The sequence below is a fragment of the Pinus tabuliformis genome, chromosome 4_1 (assembly GCF_031772625.1).
Source record: "Pinus tabuliformis cultivar Carrire ecotype Pingquan chromosome 4_1, CPIR1, whole genome shotgun sequence".
Lineage (NCBI taxonomy): Eukaryota > Viridiplantae > Streptophyta > Pinopsida > Pinales > Pinaceae > Pinus > Pinus tabuliformis.
Window position 1 is genome coordinate 918113827 of NC_142303.1, and position 18839 is coordinate 918132665.

The following is an 18839-nucleotide window of genomic DNA, read 5'->3' on the forward strand; positions in this document are numbered from 1 at the left end:
GATTCCTATACTAGATCAACATGTGGAATCTTCTTCTGAAGAACATTCTCCCCTGCATGAAAATCCAACAATGGATGATGCTTTAAGTGATGTGATTGACAGAATTGGGAGACTCAACCTTGATTCAGTCCCAACTCAATCAGCGGAGCAGCCTGGACCATATGAGAAAGGTCCCCCAAAGTGGCTGACAAAGACACTTGAAAGTGTTCATCTTGATGAGGTTGGAAAGACAGGAACTAGAAATTCAAACCGGCAAAATGGAGGTGATGTAGATGACTTTAATTCACTTGTTGATATGGATGTTTCTTATCATTGTGAATTGAACTTGTCTACGGATTTTGAACCAACTTCCTTCAAAGAAGTTGCTTCTCATGATGAATGGAAAGAAGCGATGCAAAAGGAGTATGATGCCCTCATAAAGAATGGCACTTGAAAGCTGGTTGATCCTCCATTAGGAACCAAACCAATTGGCTGCAAGAAGGTCTACAAGAACAAGTATAAAGCTAATGGCTCACTTGACAAGCACAAAGCTAGGCTTGTGGCAACAGGTTTTTCACAGAAGGAAGGGGTCGATTATGAGGAGACTTTTGCCCCCACAACAAAATGGGCTACCATCCGGACACTCTTTGCCCCCACAACAAAATGGGCTACCATCCGGACACTCTTTGCCCTAGCAGCTCAGAACGGTTGGAAAGTCCATCAAATGGATGTAAAAACTTCTTTCTTGAATGGAGATCTAAAAGAGAATGTTTTTATGTCCCAGCCTGAAGGATTTGCTGTGAAAGGACATGAACAAAAAGTATGCAAACTTGTGAAGTCCTTGTATGGCCTCAAACAAGCACCGCCAGCCTAGTATGAAAAACTAATTGAGCATCTTCTAAAACTCAATTTCAAACATTATGATCTTGATGATGCAACTTTATTTGTCAAGAAAGTTGGCAAAACAGTTATATATCTTGTAGTATATGTAGATGATCTTTTGATGACAAGGAACAATGAAAGCTACATTGCATCCATAAAGAAGGAACTAGGGAAAGGTTTTGAAATGACTGATTTGGGCTATGTTCATTACTATCTTGGTATTGAAGTAACCCAACATCCGAAGTCCATATTTCTTTCTGAAAAGAAATACATTGGAGATCTGTTGAATAGGTTTGGCATGACAGAATGCAATCCTCTTACTACTCCAATGGAACAAAACTTAAAGCTCACATCTATTGAAGGAAAAGAATTTGAGGATGTAACAAAGTATAGACAACTTGTAGGAAGTCTCAACTACCTAACTACTACCAGACCAGACATTTCGTTTGCTATTGGAATCCTCTCCAGGTTTATGCAAAAGCTTTGTGAGGGACATTGGTCTGCTGCAAAAAGAGTTCTAAGGTACTTGAAGGGAACTCCAGACTTTGGAATCAAGTATACACAGGTGGACGACTTCAGTTTGATTGGATACTCTGATTCAGACTTCGATGGAGACAAAGAAACTGGGGTATCTACTTTAGGATATGCTATGAGTCTTGGATCAGGAGTTGTCTCCTGGAGATCATGCAAACAATCAATTCCAGCAGATTCCACAACAGAAGCAGAATACGTGGCAACAGCTGAAGCAACAAAAGAAATTGTGTGGCTCAAGAAAATTCTTGAAGATTTGCAGGTAAAACAAATACAATCAACTCCACTCATGATTGACAATACCTCTACAATAAAGTTGGCCAAGAACCCAAAGTTCCATGATCGAACGAAGCACATCAATACCGAATATCATCTGATTCAACACATGATGAGGCCAAAACAATCCATCTCTGTCATTGTTCCACTAATGAGCAAATTGCCGACATCTTCACCAAAGCACTTGGAAGAGAAAAGCTTGAACAATTCAAAATGATGCTTGGACTCACCAACATCCCTTCAAATTAAGGGGGGAATGTTGACACCTAATCATCAGGATTGGGTGAATATAATGTAAATAAATAAATAAGTAATATGATACAGTCATCGGGAGATGAAGTGAACAGTCTCCCTCTTGTATATAATAAAGACCAACCTAAAGGAATAATATGAATTGAATTTTGTGGAGTTACTACCTGGCCTGACAAACATAAGAAAATCTTTCTGCTTTTCTGATTTTCTAACAACACCCATAGAAGAATTTTTTCTCCTAGATTGTCTTCGTCGAAAACCAACAGCCCCTCGCAACCACCAAATAGCTCGATGTGTCATCATCTTTGCCACCTGAGCTGGCCATTATACACCCTTGCCCATCTGTCATGATCATATGTTTGAAGATGGGCCTTCGAACCCCGAACCTTTGGCTTTCATTATGTAGTTGGGTAATTTTGCTTACTTATCATGGACACTTTTGGGCATGGATTAGTGGGGGGATTTGGCGAAAAGAATGGGCTTGGTCTGTACTCTTGTGCTTTTGTCCAACTTCGTGGTTAACCTTGTATCCTAGTCTCGTGGGATCTCCTCTATTGGCTACTAGATTTAGGAGTGGCACTAGATGGGCAACCTTGATTTTGGTTGCATACTCCCACTTCCCAACATCACACACATCATTCCCCTCTACTCATTATAACCCCTTTTCACATATTTCCCATCTGAATCCACATTTGTCCATTGGGCCCACAAGGAGTTAGCCTTCCCCCTCCCCTTGTCCACACTTTGGGTCGGGCTTGGAACGAAGCCCCGAAGGTTGATGCAGCGAAAAAGAAAGTTAGAAGCATAATTTGACCACTTACAACAAGAAATGTACCATAAAATTCAAAAAATGGTTGGGACATAAAAATTTAGCGCATGGGCAAAAGCCAAACATGAGCTCTACCCCTTATCTCGGCCATCACCCTGGTTCCTAAGACTCCTATATGAACCCCCCCACATCATTAAGGAACCCATGATTGTCCCAACCCCTGGTGGGCGATGAACTGCCCAACCTTAAGGGGCTATTCACTGTTATATCATTCACATCATGCTCTCATTCCCTAAAGCCCTAAGCAGTTATAAAAATAAAAATCAATAAAACGAAAAAGGCATATGATGAAGGGTGGGAAAACAAAGGCTGAGGTAACTCATGTATCATGATTTCTCCCCCTACATCTATAAACCCATGTGTGGGCTTCCCCCATTATAGCTACCCTTGTACCGTGGCATGTGGTTTGGAGCCTTCCCCTGCTATCCCACTCTTCTCCACCATTATTTCACATGACACCTACCATATGACAGATGTACCATGGACCTGTCACTCTCTTAGAGGTTGAAAACACCTAATAGGGTCCTTGATTAACCTCCTCCTTGAACCTAGAGACACTTGTACACTCTAAAGCCCATTATGGAAGGGCATGCCACGATGAAGTGCGCACTTGGTTCCATGATTTGTAAGTTCATTTTCTCAATTGCACTAATGAATTGTTGTACTGGAAGGTGAGGAGATGCATTGGATCTTATACAGGATTGCAGGTGGGTCTTCATCTTGGGGTTTGGTCTCCCTATATGAGGTCTAAGCCCTCCAAAGGGTCATATTGGCATTTGTAGGGTGTGCATAGAGGGCCATGGGGCTCCACTATAGCAAAGAGCAGAGAGCCATGCCATCCTTCAGCACCATTCATTGCTCGCTCGTGTCCAACATATTTGATGATAATGATACACCTGGGCCACCATGCCTAGTCGGCTACACACTTGCACCACACACTCGGCAGTTGATCCATGGCCCAGATGGGGTTTTGTCTCACCGTGGCAGACAATAGAGGATTTTCATCATTGTTCCAACCCTTGCAGATGGGATACATGCTTGTTCGATTTAGTTGGATGCCCATAAGGATGATTTTGTGCCCCCATAGCCACTTAGGGGCACCACAAGTCATTTGCTTGGAGATCAAGCGGCCATCCCCTTCATCACTATTTTTGGAGCCCTTCTATTCATTTTCGCACATGTTGGACTTCATTCGACCTTCCAACAACCCTCCTAGCTATCTTATTATCAATTCAGCCCTCTCGAGAGGCTTATTTTCCATATTATGGAGCTATTTGGTGCGCTTGTCACCAAAAGGATGTTATTTTGCACATTATTTTTAATGTAGGGGCATTATTAGGCATAATTAGGCCATTTGAATCCCTTGGAGGATCATATAAAAATAACAAAGGTTCATTTGATTGCTCATCATCACTTGAACTTGGATTAGCTCTCTTCACGAGAATTTCACACTTTTTTCTTGGTTGCCTATTGGAGATCTCTTAATGCATTTTGATATTTTTGGAGCTGAAATTTTTGTTCTCTCTTGAAGCCATATTCTTGATCTTGGATTTGATATATGTCTTGTTATCTTGTAAGTAAATTTTGTTAAGGAATTTTTGCTTATGAAATAATGTCTAATGTGTGGAAATTATGCAACTAGCTCTTGTTCTTTCATGCCCTAATTGTTGAATATCATTGCAAAAGAATGTTAGAATGCAAATTTGTGCATGTTACTCATTGATAACAAGTAGATGAATGTTCCTAGTGGAGTAGAACTTGTTTTCTTTCCATGAAAGTCCATAAATCTTGGGTGGGTAAATGCTAGAGAGTGCTTGCTAGGGCATCATTTTCTAGCCTCCTTGAAGACGATTTTGGCCAAATTTCAAAGCACATAGACTCCATAGCCCAAGAACAAGGCACTGATCTGAGTGAATTTGGTGATCACCCCTTCTTCCCTTCTCTTTTTCCCCTCCAAAGTTTTCGGCCTCCAAACCTGGACGGCCCTAGTAGGGCTTCTGCATTGTTGTCTCCTCTAGTGATCCTCCATGTTTCATGCAATTCCCACAATTCAATTTTGAGAAATCTCAAGCCCTAGCTCCAACTTTGAAGCTTATCTTGAACGTTTAGGTGTGTTGGCTTTCTTGAGGGTTTTGGCACATAGTATTCGGTGGAATAAATCATTCAAGCCCTTTCTTTCATCCCACCTTGACCTAGAGAGCACTTTGGAGAGTCTTCTCCCATGATTACACATAAAACTTAGGTATTGTGTGGTCCCACTCTAGGCTTCTCAAGAATAGAAAAGGTGTATTTTAAGGCATAAAAGCATCATTCAAAAGCTTCTTGAGTAGTCTTAATCATCTTTGAGCCTTGACCTTAGGTTTCCTTGTCATAATTGGATATCATAAACCCTAAGTCTAGGTCTCCATATAAGCCTTTCTTGGAGAGCCATTAGCTTCTCTTTGAAGCAATCTTGCTATTATTTGAGCCTCTCCTTTGAATGGGCTTTGGAAATCACACTACACCTAGTCATTACCTTAAAATTCTTGTGATTTCCTTCATACCGGGACTCCTCCCATCAGTGAAAGTTAGTAAAGAGCAGGGGACATCAACTGAGGTGATAGTGGGTCCTTGTCCCATTGTTGCCATCTGGTCTAGTAGTTGTCCCATAGGAACCACTCCTAGGACCCCTGCTAGATTGAGCGGTAACATCCCCCATCGTACAATGAAGCAATGGATAAGATTTTAAGTGTTATGATGTGTTATTGGATTATACATGATGTTTACCACAGTGATAACCCATACAATAAACAATATCGCCGTGTCTAAGCAAAAACCAATACATGAAACCATTGTAAGCAACTAAAGCAATGTGACATGTCATTATGAAAGGTACAAGGTCATAATGTACCATATGCACATGCAAATATCAAATAAATGTGTGGAAGATATCTAATGACAAGTTGATATACCATCATGGAGTGAACTGAGAAAGTCCACTACACGAAATGAGACCATGTAGCAAAACTGTATAAAGGATGGCATCAATCAGTGCTTTGAATGATCAATCTGAATATCTCACATCAATGTGAACTAAACCATCATGCCACTTGCATAGTGCGACTAGTACTTGTTGGCCAAATATTTGATGAAATTTTATCATACCACATGAAGAGGCAATAGCACCCACTCAAGGGGCAGTCACAAACATCCATGTTTTATCATTTCCATTTCTATTTGTGTTTTGTAAGTTTATTTGTATTCATATGGATAGTTCATTTGCTCTCTATTAGTTCATTAGCTCTTATGTTTACAATAGTATTTCCATTTTGATGTGTTAGAATTCCTACAAACCTAGCACCCGACACTTAATTCCTAGAAAATTAATGATCTATTGATTAAATGCATATCTAGGTTCATTAACACAAATTTAGTGGAAGAGAAATGTACCAATCTCAATCACAAAAATGACACAACAAATTATGCCCAATCAAAATTCTTCATTAAATTCTTCAGAACTTACTTAGGCTCCCTTCCTAGGAAAATGACCCAACTAAGGAAATACATACAACAATGGATCTGATCCAACTATTCAAGCCCTCAGTTGATCTAGATCTCCTTATTGCCCTTTCCTTGGATGCAACACACTCGCTGAGAAGCCTCTCTCAATCTTGTGTTGTTGTATGGTGTCTTCTCCTTCTCCCTAGCCTTGAATTTATAAGTTCACATTGAGCTAAATCCCTAACCCTAATCTCCAAAGTGATTGACAGCCAAAATTAGATCTCGCCTCACTTGAGATCAAGGGCTAAAATTAAAACATAATCACTAAATTAATTTACTTTACTTTTGTGAAGTTTACTTTACCTCAATAAGCCAACATAATAATTATGTGCTTTTCCTAAGACCAACTCAGGCTAAGTTACAAAAACAACTTGTTCACACAATACACTAAGGCAAGTATCTAAGGAGAATATGGGGGACTTTTGGATGCCTAGACACTTACGCTTGTGCAAAAGTACCTGCCCAAGCTACAAACATCAACATGATGAATTTTTAAGATTGCTTTTATAATCTTGGATTACCATGATCAATGGTATGGGATGTGGCATTTATGAATCTCTATAATTATGATGGTTAATGATGTATTCATTTTCTTATTTTGATAATAAATAGTGATTGTTGATCTCACATAGCCTTCTCATTCTACTAGATCCTCAATTCACTAGGACTGGGCTACTCCTATCTAGAATTTGGCAATTGTAGGAAGAGATGGAGATCAAAACCATTACTCTAGGCTATGTGGAGTGAATTTAAAATGATTTGCCCATAGTTGATTATTTATCTTCCTACAACATCATTAGAATTTTGAATAGGTTAGATTCATTAAACGTTTGTATTTGCATATACATTGTACAACACCTTATAAGCTTGCACAAACCTTGGTTAACAATATAAAGTGAGTTGTGGAGTTCAGCCACCTATTGCTGTAATTTTAGAACACAATGTGCTTCTCATGTGCCATTGTCTGCTGGCCACAACCTCTTTTCTTCAAAATTCTATCCGAATATGTTCCTTCTCCTGTGCTCATTTGCCTGCAATGCTTTAAATCATAAATGTTTACCATGGCTTACCAAATGCCCTGGAATAGTACTATACTTATCTTAGATGCCAACGAATCTCCGCTCTAATACCATCTAAAAATATGCCCAGACAGTATACCACGGAGCTGTGAAGAGAAAGAGTTGATTCTATATTAATGGCTAAAATGAGATACAGAAATTCAGCTCTTATGAGAGATGGACTATGATGGCTGCCAACGTTATGTAACTAAATAACCCATGTAACACAAAACGCTTATTATGTTATCAAGCCACCTTATTTAATGCTAACTCAAGAGTACTAGGCTAGATGCATTAAAGTAAATCCAGACCATCAGATTCTATGCACTATCAATCACAAATGAATTCTTTTCTTTTTCATAAATGAGGCTAATTTTATACACGAAAAAGTCAAAAGGGAAAAAAATTACTCAAATGAAGAAACAGAAAGAGGAAATTATTATTTATCTGTACCTGGTAGAGAAGTTCTCCATCAACTGGTTGAGCTTCCCTTATAATAGAGAAGAAATCCTACAAGACCAGTCTTCAACTAATATCAATAATAAAAGACAACTATATTTCACAAAATTCATATCACATATTAGTTCATGGTCCAATGATAGAACCCATAATACAGTACCTGGAAAAGAAGTTGTAAAAAGTTGTCCTCAGAGAACCAAGAATCATCCAAGAATGGGATGGTTCCTTGTTCCCGTGAATTAGACTTGGTGCCAAATCCTTGTTTTAGTTGAAGGATAATCACATCAAGGAACTATAAAAGGAGATTAAAAGAAATGGGTAAGAAACAAATGATAATAAGCCAGTTGCCTACAAAATTAGTCAAAATTTAATGGCCATAGCAAGATTGAAACAAAGCAAACATCTCGTAAGAGTAAAGTAAAATAGTCATAATTCATCTAGCATGAAAATCAAATGTAACATCATAGTAAACTAGTGATTATCGAGATAGAGAAAACAATACACAGACAAGTACAAGAAGTGGATGTAATTGTCTTTCATTAACTATGATATTAAAACTGGACTACATCAAACATCGTGCATGATTTAGAGCAGTTGGAACATGCACTACCATAACAAACATATTTTATTAAATGAAATGTTTATTTATTACAAACCCTAACTTTTGTAACAGGGTCCATTGACACTGTTATTTACTAACATTTATTTGGTCACTAACGCCCAAGTACTAACATATAGAACTACACTAAAATCTAATTTATAGAATGATCATTACACCTAATGCTCCCCTTTATTGGTCATTCCATTTATAGTTGCACCAAACATATTCCTAAACTTTTTGAATTTGTCTCCACACAATGCTTCGGTGAGAATATGCATTGCTTGAATTTTTGTCAAACAGGGCAACAACTCAATCACTACATTTTATACCAGATTACAGATATTTGATAAACTTTGAAATCCTTGGTTCTTGGATAAAAAGAATGATTGTTGGCTGACTAGATCACACCTTAATTGGTACATGTTGCCACAAAATTGTAGAATTTTTTACAAGTCTAGTAGCCCACCCAGTTTCAAGTTTCTACTATGTAGTGTTTAATGCCCACAGCCCCAAAGTGTTAGCTGATATAAAACATTTAAAGCAAATTCTTTTGAAACATTTTTAGGCTACTTCTACACTTTTCCTTTCCAGCTGAATTTATACAGATTTTTGGTCAACTTTGACCCTGGAAAAGCCCACAAGGGAAAAACCAGTGAAAGGAGGATTTTATTTTTGCTTTTCTCAGGAAAATAATTAGGGCATAAACAGCGTACTTATCTCCCTTGAAAAATGTGCCACATTCCACTGATACCAGCCTTGGAATGTGAGCCTCAGTCAAACCTCTTCCTCAAATTCTGGACCAGTCAGTACTCTGCCTAAACTTTCGGGCCTCTGTACAGCATTAAATGTTAAATGCCTACAATTTTGAGCCACAGATCTGATCAATTTTTCCTGGGAAATAGTGCCACAAATTAACTCTGACTGCCTTGAAACTAGGGCCAGTCAACACAGAAATAAATGATCTGACTCTCCTTGATTTCTGTGCAAACAAACCAGCATTAAATTCCTCAAACAGCGTACTGCCAGTCTGACCATACGCCCTCAAAAAATGCACTGAGAGAATCCCTGACAGATCTGGAAATGTGAGCTTCTCTCTGGAGTTTCTCTGCCTCGAAAAATGTGCTGACAGCCTCCTTTTCCAGCCTCGAAATCAATGGAGAAGTATGCTGCCAGCAAACTCTAGAAATTTGTGCCCCTTCTCTCATCTTGTACTCAGTCTCCTTGGGATTCAAGCTGCTGCTTTCTGCTATAGGTCTCTTCTCCTTAGCTTTTCTCCTCCTTTCCTCTTTTCTCTCCTCTCCAACTCTTCTCAAGTAGAATAATGAGATCCTCTCTTCCTTTTTTCCATTTTGTCTTCTCACAATGAAGAGAACCCTAACCCTTGAGATCTAATGGTAGTGATTAAGTCTCAACTCATTAGATCAAGAGTGGAGATCATTCAGCTCATGAGGCTCCTAGTCACTTTTAATGTTTTTGTACCATGTGCACTTTTTCTCTCATAAAGTCACTTTATGACACAAGTGGCATTAATATTATAGTACATAATACATAAACCGCCAAAAGTAACTTTCCTCCATGACATTAATATAACTCATAATGTCACATGGCAAAAAGACATTAATGTGTCTTCCTATGCCAAAAGGATAAATGCACTAGGAAACACCTCCTTGGTACCCTTAATATTTTTAACAAAAATCTAGCAGGTCCAGTGAAAGGATTCATGGGGCAAAGGCAAGACCCTATGGCAACAATGAGGAAGGGTTACAACTATCACCTCACCAAACTTCCTCCTGCAGTTTAGTGGGATTTCAAGTTTCAACCACAAGGGAGCCTTCTTTATGCCACCTACAAGGTACTTTAATACTATGGTTCAAGCTAACTTATTTTTGGAGGTCTAAATACTAAAAGTAGGTAGAGGGCTTGGCAAGGCCTAAGATGTCCAAGATATTCAAGGCTAGACTTCAAGCTCTCTAAGGTTAGACATCTGACAAGGCTGCTATAAGTTAGGGTTTGATAGATGTTCAATATTAACGCATGCAATGGCATAGAGCAGCCTTAGAACGAGCCTTTAAATGAAATTGAACAAAAAGCGAACCAAGGAATGCCAATAGGGATTAGGGCTAATGCTAACAAGAGGGCTTTACAGCTATTAGATATGTGTAACAGCAATAAATGGGAATGACATCAGCCCTTTTAGGGCATGCTAGACTTTGCTTTTATATAGGTTATATAAGTTATCCTACAACTAAGAGCCACTCCCATGCAAGAAAATCACACTTTACACATAAATCTGCTATTAAAACCCTAGCGGATGCCCTAGCGATCAAGAAGGGAGGGTTTTTAAGGAGATTTAATTTAACTTTAGGATGATCAACACACTTACAAACCAGTTCCTAACCTCAGGGCAAATGGAGTCTTACATTGAGTTAAATGCCAAGGAAGGATCTTGGTGAAGTAAAGGGGGAATGCACTAGGGCATCCACTTACAAAACCCTTCTTACTATTCTTGTGATGGGAGAAATTAATTATAAGGTTTGCTGACTAGGAGTTCTGTTAAAATTGGCAATTAGGGCCAAACTCCACCTTTGACAGCTCATATGAAGGAGATGATATTTTTATTGGATTCCTCTTTCCGGTAGGTGTGGGATTGATCTAAAGATCATCTCATTCTGACAAGTACAAATGGAATTATGAATTTATTTCTTCTATGGAAAAATTGTCAAGGTCCGCTAGAAGTCTAATGTAGGCTCATGAAGCCCAACAAACGTGTCTCTTCACCCTCAACGCTGTGTATATATAGAGTCATTTTCCTCATTTGGTCGCCCATCATCACACATCTTTCTCTCTACATCTGTTTAGGTCATACAAAATTACAGGTAGCATGTTCCTCTCCCACAAGTGTGAAGGTTTGACTGGGATTCCTGTTCTCTGCATTGACCGAGTTGTAGCCAGCTTTGACCAGGGTTGACCGGGCAGTGTTTGACTTCGTTTGACTGTGTTTTTTGTGGGAAATTCTCTGTTTGGGTAGGCCACATATTCTGGCATAGAAGTCGAGATTTTCTGAGCAGGTTGACCAGCGTTGACTGCAGAAAGTTGACTGTGCATTGACCAAGTTTGACCAGATTTTTCAGGACTGTTTTGGGCTGATTTGGACTATCTTTGGAGGCTGAGTTGACTGGGTTTGACCGAGCTGAATTGGAGAAGAATTTATGTTGGTTTGACCAGCGTTGGTTTTTTGGTTAGGGCATCCTTTTGACTACAATTTGACTAGACTATTTTTTACAGTGTTTGGGCAAGTAAATTTTGTATATTGTACTCTCTCTGTGCTAAACTTTTGAAGAATAATAAGAAGATTTGATCAAAGGGTTTCCCCCACATTGGGGATTTTCCTTGGCATCCGCCAAATACTGTGTCCTCTTGTCTTGGCTTGTCTTCTGCTTATTGTTTATGTTCTATCTGCTTTTACTATCAATGTTAATGTGATTGCTAATCTGGAAATTGATATTGAGCTAATAAGAAAAATTGAAGTAAATTGCTCTTAAGCATAGAACATACCATTGTTATTTAAAATTAACATGGAATCAGAGTTGAGGTGAAGACAAAACCCAAGCAAGAGTGAGAAGAGAAATCGTTGAGATTTGTTGAACAAGGACAAGATTCAATTGCCTCCTCATCTTACTTCAAATCTAATGAAAAGCTCAAGGATAAGTCTGATTATCATGCATGGATGATGTCTCTTGACTTGACTTTGGAAGATAATGATGCTATGGACTATGTGCATGGAAAGATTACTTAACCTCCTTCAAATGCACTGGTTGCCGCTAAGAGAAAGTACAAGAAAGGTGAAGTCAAAGCTAAGAAAGAGCATCAGGAGTTCTATTCATAAGCATTTAGTTGCTTACATCTCCGATTTGGGCACATCTAAGAAGATGTATGACAAGTTCATTAGCATGTTTAAAGCTAGCAATGCAAACCAAGTGCGCTTTCTCAAGAACAAGTTGAAGGGCATAAAGAAGGGAAGAGGAGAAGATATCCAATCCTACTTCATGAGGATCACCGAAATAAAAAATGATCTTCTATCAATTGGAGAAGTTACAACTGATAGGGAGCTCACTCTCATTGCCCTTGGAGGTCTCCTTCGTGAATAGCATGTGTTCAACACTATTATCCTCAACAATGACCGGATTCCAGGTTTTGATGAATGGTTGACTAGATGTACTCAAGAAGAAGCAAGGATGATAGAGAGAGACATGCCTTCAAATAGGAATGATCCTATTGCATTCTCCGCTCATGCTAAAAGAAAGAAAAATCCAAGTTCAAAGAAGCAATGTCAAGGAAGACATCGATTCAAATATGGAAGAAAGGATAGATGCTTCATTTGTAACAGGTTCGGCCACTATGCTAGGGAGTGTCCTAATAGAAGGGATACACCTCAGGATGATCACAACAACAACCGCAACAATTTCAGGGGCAACAACAATCAAAGGAATGGCAGGTTCAACAACAAAGGAAAAAGGAATGCTTCCGCTACTCAACATGGAAATGGTTGACCTCCCAAAAGATCAAAAAACTCCAGGTATGATGAATCCAATGTTGTAAATAACAAGAAAAAAGAATTTTATCTTATATCTGCCATCTCTACTGCCTTTCCTTCAGATACCTTGGGAAATTGGTTGATTGATAGTGGTGCCTCAAGGCACTTCACTAGGTATAAGGAAGCTTTTTCAAATCTGATAGAAAATGATACAAATTTGGAAATCATTCTTGGAGACAATAACACCTATCCCGTGAAAGGAGTTGGGAATGTTACTCTTCAATTGAATCAAGGTAACACCATTCATCTACAATAAGTACTCTATGTACCCAATCTAAAGAAGAATCCAGTATCTATCTCGGCCATGGAGGACAAAGGATTCAAGGTGGCATTCATTGATGGATAAGTATGTGTTTGAAAAAGAAATTTCAAAGAAGCATTTACTCTTGGATTCGGGGTTGATAGCCTATATCAAGTTGGAGGAAGTCCATTGGGAGCTATGTCTTGTGACACATCTCTTCAATCCGAATTATGGCACCGGAGGTTAGCTCATCTTCATTATAAGGCCCTACCCAATGCAAGGAAGATGGTGACAGGTATGCCCGAATTTAATGAAGAACATGAAGGTGTTTGTCAGGGATGTGACGAAGGAAAACATACAAGCGGACCATCCCCTCAAGTGATAGCAAGACTACCGATATTTTGCAATTGGTTCATTCTAATCTATCTGGTCTGTTACTCGTGACATCTTTGGGAGGATATTTATATTATGCTATTTTTGTGGATGAATTCTCCTGCAAAACTTGGATTTATTTCTTGAAGAGGATGGACAAAGTGTTCACATGGTTCCGCTCTTTCAAAGCCTTGGTCGAAAACCAAACAAGGAAGAAGATCAAAATATTGAGGACCGATAATGGAACTGAATATGAATCAAATGAGTTCAATGATTATTGTAGAGAAGATGGCATTAAAAGGGAGACTACTACTGCATATACTCCTAAGAAAAATGGTGTTGTTGAAAGGAAGAAACATTCTATTATAGAAGCTACCCGTGCCATGCTTCATGATCAAGGTTTTCCGAAGTTCCTATGGGGAGGAGTTGCCAATATTGTCGTGCATGTTCAAAATAGATGCTTGCATCAAGCATTGGACTCCAAAACTCGCGAAGAAGTTTTCACCGGTAAGAAACCTAATGTTTCTCACTTTACAATTTTTGGTAGCCCTATCTATTTTCATGTGCCGAAAGAAAAGAGAAGCAAATTGGATGCATCTGGGAAGAAAGGAACATTTGTGGGTTACAGTGAAACTTCAAAGGCATATAGAATCTATGTGTCTGGTCAAAGAGAAGTGGAAATAAGTCATGATGTCACCTTCGATGAAGATGCTGCCCTTGAGAAGATTAGGAACCTTCCTATTCCAAGGAAGGACAAAGAAGCAAATACAGGAAAACAACGAGAACCGTCGGATGAGTAGATGCCTGATGCGGAAGGACCGATGGATCCCATTGATCCACCTCCTCATGAGCCCTCCTAAAAAAGGAGACCCTCATGGCTGAGGGACACACTCGAAGATGTCAAGAGACATCTTGCACCAAAGGGGACATTTCGCGAAAGTAAGAAGCCAAATAGGTACCAACGATACTTAGCTGCCATGAGCACCATTGTCCAAACTAAGCCTTGCACATTGGAAGACGCTGTGAAGCACCAAGTTTGGAAGGATGCTAGGAACGAAGAGTATGAGTCAATTATGAAGAATGATGTCTGGGATATAGTCACTAGACCCAAGGGCAAATATGTTGTCACCTTGAAATGGCTCTACAAGATCAAGCATGGAGCTAATGGAAGTGCTAAAAAGTTCAAGGCCAGGTTTGTTGCTCAAGGCTTCTCTCAAAAGGAAGGTGTGTACTATGATGAGATATTTGCACCAGTGTTTTTAAAACCGGTTACCGGTCAAACCGACCGGTTAGCAAGGCTGCTGGTTCGAACCGGCCAAAAAACCCGGTTTGACTTGGCATTTCACCTTTTTTTGGCCCTAATCGGTGAAAATCGGTCGGTTTAGGACGGAACCGGCCGGTTTGTATCAAACCGGCCGGTTCTGTCCTAAACCGGCCGGTTTTAGGCACGCCCACCGTAAAGTTTAAAAATCATATTTTTCACTGTGTTTCAGGAGTTTTGGGGGGGAACTAAGGGTGTTTCAACCCTAACAATGTTAGCAATTAATGGTAATGTTAAATTCTTAAAGTAAAAGTGACATTTCCTTTAATTTTCATTTTCATCCTTTTACTTAAATTTTTAACATTACCATGAAATGACTCAGGATGTTTGAGAGCGGTTTCGACCTCATTGGATTTCATATGGAGAAACTAGAATTTTAGATTTCACTCAAAATTCAGCAGACTTAATGGTTTTCAGGATTTCATGGTTTGGGGCTAAACAATAAATGCAATCGGAGCTCCAAATGATGAGCAAAACTCCTGATCTAGATGCCATTGTGTTGGACAATATTGATCCAACATCAGAATGGGTGGAGGAGACTGAAGAACCTGTGTTTGAGGCTGATTTTGATATCGACATGGCTTTAGCGGGGGATGATGCAGATTATGTGGTGGCATCAGAACTAGGATCAATAGCGGCATCAAGGAAAGGCAAAGAACCAATGGAAGGCACTAGTCATGCAGGTCGACAAACTCGTGCTTCCATTAGGTCCACTTCTATTGTCATTGGTGGCATTGATACTGAGGTTGCAGATCAGGCTGAGGCATCCTCAGACTCTGAACCAGATGATGTCTATGTAGCTCCTGATGATGATCCTGTGTCTAGTAGTGGTGATGAACTTGATGATTGATCATGTGTACACTGTAGACTTGTAGTAGGTCAATGGCCTCATAGCTTGCCACATTGTTTTTGGACTTTATAGGCCATTTAGAGCCTCATTTCTTATGTATTTTGCTATTTTGTCGATGATATGTATTGTACTCGGTACCATTTTGATATATTCACATTTACATGGTATATACATGAGCAAACTTTGCATATTTTGTTTCTATTGGCTTGGAATCATGGTTTTACATCTTAAAAATAGTTTTGTTTCATTAAAAGTTAATTATTTAATGTATTTTTTTAAACCGGTTCATTTAGACCAAACCAGTCCCAGTTAGACCGGTTCCGATCGGTAAACCGGTTCATTAGGTGGACCGGTCCAGTCACCGGTTCCGGTTTTAAAAACATTGATTTGCACCAGTTGCCCGATATACTACCATCCATTTAATCATTTCCCTTGCTGCCTCTCAAGGATGGAATTTACATCAAATGGATGTCAAGACTGCCTTCTTGCATGGTTCACTTAAGGAAGAAATCTATGTAGAACAACCTGAGGGGTTCGAAGTTCTAGATCGAAAGACACATGTATGCAAGTTGAAGAAAGCCCTCTATGGGTTGAAGCAAGCTCCTTGGGCTTGGTATGAGAGGATTGACAGTTATCTAATGAAGTTGGGTTTTACAAGAAGTGAAGTTGATCCGAACCTTTACTTTAAGGTTGAAAATGATAGACCTCTCATCTTGGTACTTTATGTGGACGATCTCTTTCTGACAGGTGCAGACCCTCTTATTTATCAATGCAAGAGGGAGTTGGCTTCTAAATTCGAGATGAAGGACCTAGGATTGATGCACTACTTCCTAGGCTTGGAGGTTTGGCAAAAGCCAGGTGAGACTTTCCTTTCCCAAGGAAAATACATTGTGAAGCTACTTGAAAGATTTGGGATGGTGGATTGTAAGTCCGTGACTACTCTGATGGAACTTAACTTCAAAAAGTTATGCAAACGTGCTGCTGGGCCCGAGTTGGGAAATCCTTCTGAGTATCGTCAACTCGTGGGGGCCCTAATGTTGTTGGTGAACTCCCATCCGGACATATGTTTTGCAGTGAATACATTGAGTCAATTCATGGTCGAGCCTCATCACATACATTGGATTGCTACCAAGAATCTCTTGAGATATCTCTAGGGCACAATCACTTATGGACTGAGATACACTGCCGGGAATTTGAGGCTCCATGGTTATTTTGATGCTGACTGGGCTGGCAGTGTGGTCGATCGTAAGAGCACATCAGGATGTTGCTTCTCACTAGGTTCTACTTTGATATCCTGGATGAGCAGGAAGGAAAAATCAATTGCTTTGAGCACTACCGCGCCGAATATATTACTGCTAGTATGGCCTCATGTGAAGATGTTTGGTTGAGGAAGCTCTTTAGTGAGCTGTTTGGGCATGTGTTGGATACCATCATGATCCACTGCGACAACCAAAGTGGGATTCGTCTTTATGAGAATCTCGTGTTTCATGACCGCTCCAAGCATATTGATATCAGGTACCACTTTATCCGGGTTATGGTACAACGAAAAGCAATAAGGCTCCATCACATTGGGACTGATGAACATGTCGCAGATATTCTTACGAAGCCCCTGAGGAAGGTTAAATTCTTAACCTTCCATGAACAACTTGGAGTCATGGAGAGACCCTCTTATGAGGGTCCCATTTCAGTTGGATATTGAGCTCTGGGAGCTTCGGGGGGCTTGGGGTTACTTCTTGGAGCTATGAGCGACCATAGGGTAAGTGGTTCACCTTCCCCTAGTCGTGCACTGTGTATAGGGTGAGTGGCTCACTTTCCCCTTTGATACCCCATGATGGTTAATATATGAATAGGATGAGTGGTTTACCTTCTCCTATGGCATATGAGCAGGATGAGTGGTTCACCTTCTCCTATTGATACATCCTTGTTAAATTATGGTATGTTCTATGCTTAGAGCAGTTTACTTATTTTTCTTCTTATTAGCCACAAATTAGCAATCACATATACATTAAGTAAAGTGCAGATAGAACATTAAATGATCAACAAAAAACAAGCCAAGACAAGAGACACAAGATGTGGCGGTTAGCCAGGGACAAATCCCAATGCGGGGAAACCCTTTGATCAAATCTTCTTTTATCTTCAATAGTTCAGCAGACATAAATAATACAAAATCTGAATTCTGTAATTTTATATCAGCAGCAACAAACCCTAGATCAACAAAGTCAAACTTGGTCAAACTAGTTGAAATTGACCTCTAAAATGCTTGGTCAATTTCCGGTCAACTTGTCCTCGAACAGCCTGAAGAAACAACCCTTGAACAGCCCCAGAAGTATAGTCAATTTGCAGCCCTAAGCTAGGCCAATCAACGCCAGTCAAACCAGAGGTAATATCACCTCGGTTTTTGTGCCAAAAATTGCAGCCTGCCTAGGAGAGGCAGCCACACCCAATCCGCATCCTTAGATGGTCAACGCTGGTCAAAGAGATGACTTGCTACACTAGCGTCCTTCTTTCTATGTCTTCCTTGCCCTAGGACGTCTTCCTTTCAACCACATGTGAGAGAGAGAGAGAAGCTCCTTTTATGCGTACGAGAGAGAGAGAGAGAAGATGAGTGAATCAATTGTCCAAATGAGAAGGAGGCATGTAATATTCCTAACCCAGAATATTCCTCAAACCCCAGCAAAAACTCCAACCAAATATGTGCAATGATATAATAACCCAGAAGTGATAAAATAATAGTGGAACAGCAAATAATAATGTAAACCGGAAATATAAGCAGATACACAAGAAATGCAGCGAGAAATGCTAAGCCATTTTATTATACTGAGCAATAAAATGAGTACAAGATGTGATTAGACAGATGGCACCTCGACTTGCACAAGGCAAGTGAAGAAATACTCTCAGAATGACAAGAATGGCCTCTCTGCGTGGATGTTGTTGCTGCTGCTAGGAAACAAATGATGATTTGGGGTTTCTCCCCTCCTCGGAAAAAGCTGAAACTCTGGATTCGGGCTCTACTCAAAAAACCCATAAAAACCCAGGAAGCTTTCCTGGAATGAC

General features: G+C 39.7%; 1 protein-coding gene across 6 annotated transcripts in view; it reads right to left on the bottom strand.

Annotated features, from left to right (window-relative positions):
- The window catches only part of LOC149179151 (AAR2 protein family), a 477491-nt gene that overhangs the window by 61960 nt on the left and 396692 nt on the right, over positions 1 to 18839 (bottom strand). For all 6 annotated transcript variants that reach the window (XM_089420537.1, XM_089420538.1, XM_089420541.1 and 3 more), the window contains 2 exons: positions 7967 to 8098; positions 7801 to 7857 (listed from right to left, as the gene is read on the bottom strand). In XM_089420537.1, the coding sequence (XP_089276663.1) occupies positions 7801 to 7857; positions 7967 to 8098 (189 nt within the window). The remainder of the gene's footprint in view (positions 1 to 7800; positions 7858 to 7966; positions 8099 to 18839) is intronic.